The sequence below is a fragment of the Rhinichthys klamathensis genome, unplaced genomic scaffold (genome assembly GCF_029890125.1).
Source record: "Rhinichthys klamathensis goyatoka isolate OS25496 unplaced genomic scaffold, OSU_Roscu_1.1 h1tg000006l_1, whole genome shotgun sequence".
In the NCBI taxonomy this organism is placed as follows: Eukaryota; Metazoa; Chordata; class Actinopteri; order Cypriniformes; family Leuciscidae; genus Rhinichthys; species Rhinichthys klamathensis.
The window spans coordinates 85,088-96,830 of record NW_026606559.1 but is presented as its reverse complement, the minus strand read 5'-3'; the positions used below and the strand labels follow the sequence as shown (position 1 = coordinate 96,830).

Below are 11,743 nucleotides of genomic sequence, written 5' to 3'. Positions count from 1 at the left end.
GCACCTCGTACTCCCTGAGCTGAGCCTCCGCCAGCCTGGGACATTAATCTCTGGCTGAGTAAGCCCCACTTCTCTGCAGACTCATCTGTTAAATAGGAACTTGCCTGGCCTTGATCCGAAGTCATCCTTTGTATTGGTGAACACAATAGCACGTATCTGTTGAAATAAAATTGATTGTTGTCAAGAGGAGAACTGCTGATAAGGGGTTATTTCTGACTACGCCTTGAGAATGTTTGAAATAGCCCTAAATCTCAACGTGATGTTTACAAATTATGTAAAGGTATTGTCTCATTTAGAAGAATATGAGCTGATATGGGCTGGTTGTGGCAGAGTATTAAAAATAGATTACATAAATCTTGCTCAAACTGACCAGTAATCTTTCAAGCTTCTAAAGGACCACAGCAGATGGTGGTGTAGAATAGGTGTGGTTTAGCACAGTCGCTGACTCTTACTGGTCGTAGTAGAAAAATGTCTCCAGGCTGTACCGTTTCCATCAAGGTGGTGATAATTACTTTTCGCTTCCGAGAACCTGATTTCACATGGTTCCAATACAATTTTCAACCTGTTATGATTTACTTGACACCGCAAGAGTGATGGGAGAAAATCACTACCGGAAGAAAATGTACGAATCTTACTATGGCGAAGACTTGGTTGTTAATATTCATAAGCGGTTTGCTTCGCCATTGGAACGTTAGCAAGGAACGTCTGCAGCACCTAATTGAAATTCAACAGCCAAGCATTCGCTATAAGACGGTAACTAAGGCACGTCAGCACTATCTTATTTATATTCATACTCAAACTCTTCCCAATTGGAAGATTACCGAGAAACGTCACTCTACCTGATGAATATTCATGAAAGGTCCTTTGCCATAGTAGAATTAGTAATATCGCTATGAAGAGCTCAGTTCATCTTTAAAACGGAGCGTGGGAGGGAGAACGGTGGAGAGCAAAAGCCGGGAGGCCAAAATGTTCATCAGACGAGAAGGTACAAACAATAATTGATTATAGCAAACAAACGGTGTGATTTGCGTCTAACGTTAAATATAGCGAGATGCGAAATGTGTCCTGTTTGTGTCGCTTTCTCTATGGGATATTGTATGACCTATTGATGAGTATAAGTTAACGATGCAGCCTGATGGACACGTGCCAAAACTACTGCATATGTCCGTTTTAAATCGATGTTTATTGCGTAAACAGTGTAACGTTTTAGCTATTGCAGATGTGATGATTTGTTGATGACTTTATTTCGATTAGCATATAGCCCATTATTCAGTTTGATACATTTTTATACTGATCTTCGCACTTTTATAGTTTATTGGTTATTTTTTTTCTTTAATAATAATTCTAAAGACGAAAATGTATTTAGATAGAGTTCAAAACAAATTTGCATAAATTAAATGACAAATTAAAATAATATAAATATAGGATATTCAAACATTTAGGCTACATGTAAAAGTATCTGTTCTGATATCGGCCGTAAAAAAAAAAAAGATCATGATATCGATCTCTTCTGTGAAGTGCCTATATCCCTATATCCCCATCGTCCGTTAAGTCGTGCGTTTAAAAGGGACTTATAGCTTATCTTGGGTTTTATACGGATTGCTTTGCTAATTGGATATTGAAGCAGTAGGACTAATCAGTAACTTTAATCGTCTTTCTTTAAAGAGACGAGGGATTTTTGTTCAAATACAGTTATTAACTGTTGCTAACCCATTGTAGTGTAGGCTACATAAATGGGTTACCCATGAGTCACAGTTGTGAGCATAAGTGAGGTGTTACAAAAATGCTTGTCACATAGTATGTGATGATAGTTATATAGTTTGCCAAGAGTAAATATGAATTTGAACTGTATGCAACAAAGGTAAAATACAAGGCCACGCGCAATATTAAACTGTTATTATTAACGAATATTTTTTATAGTAGTATGCTATTTAGTTATCATTGTTTCAAAAGTTGAAATATACAAAAAATGTGTTCTTCATATTGGCTATCAGCCATTTAAATGTACAAATAACTGGTATTATTTGAAAAAAAAATATTGGTCGATCTCACTAGGATAGATTTTGTGAATTGATTGCTCATCTGAATTATTGTAATTTGCGTTTACAGGTATAGTGTGGATGGCTTGATGCAGCAGGAAATCAGAGTGATCCGTGGGAGTGTATCTGATGGCCTCGGTGGAGTTACTCTACATAGATAATAGACGGGCAAGGCCCGATCCCCCTGGGGTACTGGATTGGTCTTCTAGCCCTCTTCATGTTCACAGGCTAAACAGTTCGGTGGAAGAAGCTTCTCCCACTGTGAAGGTGCCTGCCTTTGAGGGACAGTGTAATTCAGCACCAAGGACGGCTCCTCTCAGAGGACAACATGGCCAGCACCGCCATCATCCCACAGAGAAGGTCAGGGTGTGCTGCGACGAGGAGCTGGAGACCTCGTTCACCTACATTGATGAAAACGTCAATCTCCGGTTGGCCACCCCGGACACGAGCGAGAAAAGTGCTCGACGTGCATCTTCGCTCCATGACTCCTCCAGCGAAATCCGTCCCGAGGGCCTCCAGGAGTTGTCGCTGATGTCTGACTTCGATCTCAGCTCGGAGAGTTCGGGGAAATCCATGGATTACGGGTTCATCAGCGCAGTCACGTTCCTCATCACTGGGATCTCGCTGGTGATCATATCGTACACGGTCCCTCGTGACGTCAGAGTGAACCCCGACAATGTCTCCGCCCGCGAAATGGAAAGACTGGAGAACGAGAGCGCCAGGATAGGCGCGCACCTGGACAGGTGTGTCATCGCAGGCCTTTGCCTTCTCACTTTAGGCGGAGTGGTGCTGTCCACTCTGCTAATGATTTCCATATGGAAGGGTGAGATGTACAGAAGGAAAGCCTTTGCTTATTCCAAGCACTCCGCAAAGCTCTACGGTTCGATTAATTTAAGAACAAGATCGAGCCCCAGTTGCTCATCGCCACCCCATAGTTTGGTCGAGGAGGAGAATGGCAATGCCATTAGTTGACTCTTTTCTCCAGTTCTCCATTCATCTCTATTGGACTGCCAACATAACGTTGACCTTTCTAGCATGGCCAAAAGAGCTTGTTTTTTTTTACCTTGAATCGGTGACAGTTGCTTACTGATGCAGAAAAACCTAGTATCACGTAACAGATTTCTCAGGCTCAGCATGATAACATTTGTCATAAAGCAAGTTACTTTTTGGATAAACAGACCAAACTTCAGGTTGTGTGGCAGCAAGTTAAATGAAGTTGCTGATAGTATTCAAACCATTAATCTCCAAGCTGAAAATGTGAGAACCAAAGCTGATTTAGCTAAAGAAGTGAGTCCGGTTGGTTGTACAGAATCCTGCTGCTAATACTGACAATCCCACTGCCTCTTTCTTACTCTTTCAGAAAACTCAAATATTTCACTTGATCCATTTCATCATGGTATGTAGAGAGATCGAGTGCTACAGTCTCTGGTTTGGAGCACTTCTGTGCATTTAGATCCTCAAAAAGCATTGTCCTTTGCAGCACTTCTAAAATTTATTTTTGGGATGTTTTTGCCATTATTTTCTCACATTGTCCTTGTTAGTTCACGTGTGGAACGAGCCATGCAGAAATCTAATACCCCCCACCCCCACCCCAAAGCACTCAAATATTTTATAAATATTTAATGGAGGAAGCTGCCACACAATGATTTGCCATCTTTTGGAAATTTAAATCCATCTCTCTGAGAGAGCAAAGCATAACTCCTGTATCTTCACTCAATACACAGCTGAACCTATAGTGTTGACACAATTGAGAAAAAAAAATCGTCTGTGCTCACAAGATTTATCATAGGAATTACAAATACAATCTATGTATCTCTATCAGTGCATACTCTGATGATAAATGACAGTTTCATTAAACTCATAACTGACTCACTCTGGTATGAAAATAAAATTATATTATTCTTGATTTTGTGTTTCATTGTTTGTGATAAATCATTAGTATGTAGCTATTTGATTGCAATAAGCGTAACCACTTCACCTGAATTTATAATCATGAGTTGGCTGTCTGGCTCTGAACTGGTTTTGTGCATCTTTCTAGGGTTGCACTGCATCACAACGACAAAGAAAAAAAGAAATAAAAAAGTGTCGGTCTCCAAAACATTAGCTGGTCATAAGTTGCATTGGGCCTTTTTGCAAATATTTTAGCTTGAGGGGGCTTTCACACTGGCACTTTTGGTGCGCACCCGGGTTCGAATGACGTCAGAGTTCGGTTCGTTTGGATGATGTGAACGCTGTCTTCCGAACTCGGGTGCGTACCCGCGAACCGTAACGTTACTCGGGTCCGCTTAAAAAGGTGGTCTGGGGTACGGTTCATGTGAACTCCAGGGGCCGGTTGCACCAGCTGTGCGTAAGTTACAACTTAGCCTAGTTTTGACGTAAATGGGCACTAAGTTACAACTTACGCACTACTAAATATTTTTCCGTTGCACCATTAAACTTAGTTTAAACGTAACTCTACGTTCCAACTAAATATTTACGGCAGCTCCGATCAGGAGTAACGGTTGGAATAAAATATCAGACAGACTGAACTGCATCAATAAGCTCTTCTTTTACCTGAGACTTCAATTCTTTAGACATATATGATAATGCTGACATTTACACTCGCATACATTTTAAGAGAGAGAACATTATGTGAAAAGATTACTTTGTTAGCAGCTCTTTAACACGAACCCGTCCTAAACATAGACTGTAAAAAATAGGTAAACAGCGCCGCTGTGTGCATCGGTCCATGTTGTGCATGTCAAATATCAGTCATAATCAATAAACGTAATTTCTTGTTTTTTTGTATGAATATTTATTTATTGATCCTTATTAATTTCATTTCAAATACAGTTTCTGAATGTTATTTATATATAAAAACACTTATGTTATTTATGATCAAGTATCGTATTAAATGGAAACTTATTTTTACCGTTAGTAACGTGAGGCAAAAGAAGTTAGAATGAAGGATAAACTGAAATTCACGGCATTTCAACACAACTTCTGCTCACGTATTTGAAGGCTGCTATTGGTTCATCGAGGCTAAACGTCATATTATGCGACTACGCATTACTTTACGGAGAGTTTACGACCTACTAGCTAAGTTCTACCTTACGAACAAATGGTGCAACGGAATAAAGTACAGAGTTAGTTACAAACTAGCTAGTAGTTACTAAGCCTCTAGTGTGGACTTTACGTTACAATTTAAGAAAGAAGTTACGAACGGCTGGTGCAACCCAACCCAGTACGGTTCGCTGCTGATATGAACGCAATCGAACCAAACCGCGGAAGTGAACCGCTATTGATGACGTATAATGTATAATGTGGTCGACAGGACAGTCGTCAGTGCGTGCGTGTGTGTGTGTGTGTACACTTACCTTGAAGAAAAGCGGGATTGACGCACTGCAAGCAGAGAGATGATTTAAATGCTTGCCTCCGCAACAATTGTCTTTGGCTGACAGCCAGCTGTCTTTGGAACGATTTTAGTAGCCTACTTTTGCGGCAGACTTACCCAAGTGTGTTTCTGTATCTTTTCTTTGAAAACAAAACCAAAGGTTAAAAAAAAAGAACAAATGTGAAGCGAGCAATTCTATCCATTTTGACGCCTTTTCATTCATTGCGGCGCCGGTGTTCTGACGATTCATGCTACCCATCGAGATTTGCTACTTACTGGTTATGCGCATGTGCAGACTCAGTTTTTTTTTAACAAAAGGTACATTTTCATGTGTTATAAAGTAATTTCCCTTTAAAAAATGATAACTACCATATGAATATTTGTACGGTCAGCCAGCTGAACAAGAATAATTGAAAGTTTCAGTTACTAAGGAAAGGTGTGCTTTGACAAGTCAATATTTGATGATAATTTCTACTTTTCACACCGTTTAAAAAATAAAAACAGTAGTCTACAGTATACAGTAGCTACTCATAACTTAGAATTGTATTATAATTGTATTTCATATAATATTAATCGACATTCTGTGATCGATTCGCACTACGGTAGCATTTTTCGACAAGGCAGCACAAATCGTCAGAACACCGGTTACCAAGCAACATGATTACGCGCCAGCTGCAGCTTGATGACGCAGGCGTACCGCGGTTCGGATAAAAAAAAAAAAAAAAGTATAAAAAAAAAAAAAAAAAATATTAAAAAATAAAAATAAATAAAAATAATAATATTTGTGAACACAGTCCATCGGGGGCAGGGGGAGGGGGGAGCAATCGAACTCGGGTTCGGAACAGGCAATGAACCAAGTGTGAAAGCGCCCTTAAACTCATTATATAAACTTTCTGTGTGTTAAACCAGTGCTCTTCACGTTTGTTATCAATATAAAAGTAACGTGTAAGCTTGTAACTGATTGTAATATAATACATGTTTTGATTTACAGGAAAATTAGTCTGCTCATAACATCTTCCTTGTGTTGTGGCAAAAATTCATCTCAAACAAACATCACTGCGTAAGAGACACTCAGAGTCAAATTATATAAAATAGAAGTATTTATTCTTGCAAGAATAGGAGCAGTCTAATACACAGTTGTTACCCTGTGCAGAAAAGTGACACACCCCCAGACAGACTGAACTAGCTTTTATCTTAGTTTCAAGGCCTTCTTCCCCCAGAGCCTTCCTCCCAGTAGTTTTCCATAGATGTCACTAGTTGGCCCACTAAGCTCCCCTGCACCAAATGGCCTTCTGACATCTAGGTCAGAGGTCCTTGTTCGTCTGTTCTCTGGAGTGTCTCCCTCTTCTGCCTCCCCAGGTACATAAACAGAATCTTCTCTCACTACAAGTGAGAGACACACATGTGACATTCTTTGAATCACCTATATTTAACTAAAGATCAATGAATATCATTAAAATTGCCACCACACTTGCAATGAGTAAGATCTAAATATTAGAAAGGCCTAATGAGTCACTGGTAATTGCCCACATTATCTAGGATGGTTCTACCGGCTGTCTCAAAGGGGAATTAAAAATGTTAATAGAATTTATTTTGAAGGCAGTAAACGGAACAGTTATTAAAATGAGTTAGTCAGAGCACATACTTTTACCTATCACATAATAGACACCAAGTCACCTAAGGTATATAGTATAGCGTGGTTTCTATTGGAGTGTGGCTGTTGTTATTTTTCAACAAATGTTTAACTTGTCATTTATACATTATTCCCTTATGAAAAATAAGTATACTTCAAGTTCATTTTATTAAGTATACTTTAGTAAAAGTGTATACTTTGTGTAGTAAATACTAATATCAATATACTAGAAGTATACTTGTAAGTGTACTGTTTCAATACTACTTGGGACTAAATTGGCCCACTTTTTAGTGTATAAAAGTATACTTTTAAGTATACTTTAAGTGTAACTGAGTACACCGCTAGTTTACACCCAAATTTTACATTTATACTGCAAATATACTACAAGTGAACGTATAGGTATAGTGGTAGTTACTACTCAAATACTTTTTGTTTATGAAAGTACAATTTGAAGTATACTCTCAGTAAACTACTAACTTAGTTTAGTAGTTTAATGCTGTTACTTGTAAGTTTTCTTTTAAGTGAACATAGCATCATACTTAAACAGTTTACTTTTTTGCATATATGCTACTACTACTCCTATTTAGGTATTACATTTTATAGTTGAAATATAGGCTACCTTTAACTCTTTCCATTATATTCTTCGTGCGTCCTTTTTTATCAACACACACAAAATAAACAACACATTTTTAACAAAAAGCTGAGAAAACCCCATTTTGGTCAAAGTCTACGCCCGGATCGGATTCAGAACGATGACCAAAACACAGATGGATTAGATCGAGTCTATCAAAACCCCCAAAGCTTCACCGTCGTTAACCCTTCCTGGGTCCACATTTCATTCAGTAACGTTAGACCATTTATATGCTGTTTACTGTTTGATTCGCATTGTTGTATTTATGTAAGCAATCTTCTATGGCCCTGTCACGCACTCGCGGTCTTCCCCTGAGTCGGCAATTTCGTGACGTAACGCCGCTTTGACTGTCGGGAAGAAGTCTGCTGTGGAGCTCGCCAGAGTTTGTATAAACTTGTCATAAAAACCGTAATGATAATTACACTTAAATATTTTCTTCAGCCATGTTAACAATTGTCCGTGAGCGAAATCTCCTCCCATCCGTTGTCTGATTGGCCTTTCGCAAGGATTCCTGGGTAGTTAAAGTGCGTGGAGCCTGCATCTATGCGGGCTTCGCGGAAGACCGCTTCAAGGGTACAAAGGGGGCGCTGCTGAGCACACTTCAGAGCGTTAAAATGCTAAATGGGACAGCCTACGGACTCGTAGACTCGGCGAGCATGCGCAATTTAAGTCCACGAGACCGAAAGTCCGCATGAAGTGCGCCATTTGGGACAGGGCCATTATGATCATCGACCAGTGGTTGATGTTGTAGGATTGAAAATAATCCAAGACATTTGAAATTCACAAAGACATATGCTTTACTGTGTTCCACCCATTCTTTCAACCACAAGGACCATTTGGAGTTCCCAAAGACTCAGAGGGGCTGATAGTGATCAAGGCCTGTAGGCCAAGATTTGTGTACTTTGGGGGTCTATGAATTGTCACACCTTTAGAACAATGGGGGAAGTGTAATTATCTGATTGGTCAGTTTGAATGTCTCACATTTGGGTTTTAGTCACATGGTCAGGAAAAGGATAAAACAAGACTGTAACTGTTGCTCTGTCTTTTTTAATGCTCTGGCTCTCTCCCTTTCTTGGGGCTCTCTCCCTTTGCCTCCTCTTTCTCTCTCTCTCTCTCTCTCTCTCTCTCTCTCTCTCTCTCTCTCTCTCTCTCTCTCTCTCTCTCTCTCTCTCTCTCTCTCTCTGGTAATATTTTACATGCTGGGTAAGATTATTGGTATAAGTTATCATCATCTCATACATCTATTTTGTAACTATTTCAAGTGTAACCATAACCATATTTTGTCATTAAACCTTTTCAATTACAACTAATGTGCTAAATAGTTTTGATTTGGTATTGACTTTTATGTGCTATCTATTGCAATACAATACTGTCACTCATCTATTGCAACGCTCTCCCACATATTAAGCTATTGTAACTGCGCTTATTTTCGTCGTTGGTATAAGTGGCAGTGGGTGGAATAGACAAGAAATGTACAGTTTTCTACCATCTTGCTAATAACGTTTCTTTAGTCATTCGGCAGTCTTGCAGCCTGAACCCCTGCAGAAAATCCACCCTTACAGATGGTGCCGAAACCCGGGATCCCTTGCAGTGTGTTTTCTGAAATTCACTTTGATGAGAATGAGGATCATTCTCATCCGAATGAGACAATTTTTTCACAGTTGATTTTGTGAATGGATTAAAGCTGACCTTTTGACCATAGAATGGGTAAGTCTGTTTTCATTGTTTAATGGTATGATAGGAAAAGTCTCCATTTGAATTGAATGAAACAGAATTTAGAAGGTTTTGAATAGCTTTAATAGTCACATTACTGTATAATTTGTGAATATTGTGAATATTCAGATCTCCTCAGGGATGGAAGGGAAAAATTCTGATAATAGTGACGTATTGTTTGCTTTATGGAGCAAAAAAGTTGAGCCTACTTTATGTAAACTCAAGAAAGAGTACATTGGGATTAAATGCCCAAATGAGGAATTAAATCAATGGTGGGACACAATTGGCAAACATCAAAAGAAATCAAAACATGATGAAATAATTGAGGCTTTAAACTTCATAAGTTGTACACGGCTACGTGAGTTAACAACGTGTCTATCTTCAAGTATAGATGCTAAATGTAAAGAAGTGCAATCTAAAATTGCAGAGGCACAAAAGTCTGAGGCAAAGATTAAAGATCTTCAAACACAGCTAGATAAATTACTAGCTGAACAGTTAGCCCTGACTGAAAAGTGTAAAAATCACAAAGAGACCATTGCAGATCTGAAGGCTAAGCTAAAAGCTAAAAAGCATGTTCACTTCTTACAGGAGGTGACTTGCTCTAATGAATCTGAAACATTTAGTTCAGAAAATGCATGTGCAACTGCTCAAGAAAGTGTGCCTATTTCAGTTCTTAAGGTGATGCAGCACCGTAATAGCGCAGAGTCATGTACCAGAACGCATGGTGTACAAGCATTCGAGAGTCGTGAAAATCCTCAAACTCCAGGAGAACGGAGCAATCAACCCTATGGTAAAGAAAGCAGGTTTTGCAGTTCCTGTCAGAAAATAGGCCATAAAGAGGGAAAATGCTGGTCACTGGGTAGGGGTAGACCTCCTCCTTATTTTCAGAAAAATAGCAAACCACTTTCTAAGAGTAAAAATCTGCGATCTGCACGTACAGGTAAAACTCTTAATGAGTTAACTGCTGTTCATGCAAGGCCTTCAGCTATTAACTTCACTTGCTAGTGGGTTGGTAGCCCAATAGCAACAAGTTTAATATCCAAATTGCAATGATCCTGTTTGTATTTTCTAATTTGTAATTGCGCGTAACACATTGCTCATAGAACACAATTTATAGTTGTTTGTGCTACTACAATGTGCACATAGACTAATTAAGTTTATTCTTTAAAACGCATGATTGCTTTACTGTAAGTGTTTGTATGGAAACACTTAGGTTAAAAGGTTGTAGATGCTATGCATTCTAGGCCATGTATCTTGTGTATACTGCAATAACTGTTTTACTGGAATTGCATAGCAATTTCAAGTTGCATGTGTGTCTATGTTGTTGAATTTGTCTCCTTAGTGGAAAACTCTGCTATTTTCCATATAGCTGCAGTAAAACCACGCAAAGGAGCATAGAATGGCCATGTGGCTACAATGTGCTTCACAATTGCATTAACCATGAAAATGCTTTTCTCACAACAGGATTCAGTAACTCTGAACTTTGCACTTGTATCATGCTTCTTAACAAAAAACATTGGTGTGGGAAGATTTTGAGCCAGATCACATCTCATACTCACATTCTCATGCTGGCTCCCTGTTACAACAACAGGATCAAATTTGCATCACAATTGTAAAACTCCCTCATCTTTGTTTTGGGGCATGATGAATTTACCCACAGCCACAGCTAAATGCAGCCATATAGATAACACCATTTGATCAGGCAGGACACACAAAGTCAAATCTGCAGCTGATTCTGCCTCACAAAATTTAATTCATACAATTTTATTCAAGTCTTACCTTTTTGACGGAATTATATTGGTGAATTGCATCTAATAATTGTTTGTTTTGTTTTACTTTGAATTTACTTTATCACTTAAGTAATCACTTGTCTCACCAAGTTAAATTTTAAAATGTAGGCCTATGTCAGTATTTCTCATCTTTACCCAAGTACAAATATTTGTATTCTCATTAATGCTTTGGAACATTTCTGAAACTTATTGGGTTTATGCTTATTTGTATTTTGTCCATTTGACTTGCAACAATGTTTTTGGACATTAATTAAATTGAATCTCTGTGTTTGGTTACACTGAATATTTTGCTGATACTCTTCATGAAATGGGGTTTTAAACCAGCATTTGTTGTTTTGTTGTAATGCAATTTATTTAAATGTTTCCAGAAACAGTATAAGAGCTTGTAAGATCTTCTTTTATCCTCCCTTGACCATATTTTTAAGTATATCAATTTAAGGGCTTTTTGCCAGAGACAAATTTTAATCTGACCATATCAAACCTCTGACCAATGACAAATGTCACATGTATGCCTTTTCTGTTGTGCTATATGCTCTTTTAAATCACAGAATTCCTGCTACCTAA

The 11,743-nt window shown here is 38.6% G+C and overlaps 1 protein-coding gene across 1 annotated transcript; it reads left to right on the top strand.

Annotated features, from left to right (window-relative positions):
- The first annotated feature begins 615 nt into the window (after positions 1-615).
- On the top strand, positions 616-3,164 carry LOC130090785 (transmembrane protein 74). Its single transcript, XM_056258350.1, has 3 exons — positions 616-753; positions 877-985; positions 2,110-3,164. The coding sequence occupies exon 3, from the start codon at positions 2,169-2,171 to the stop codon at positions 3,009-3,011; it is 843 nt and encodes a 280-aa protein (XP_056114325.1). The 5' UTR covers positions 616-753; positions 877-985; positions 2,110-2,168; the 3' UTR covers positions 3,012-3,164.
- The last annotated feature ends 8,579 nt before the right edge of the window (positions 3,165-11,743 follow it).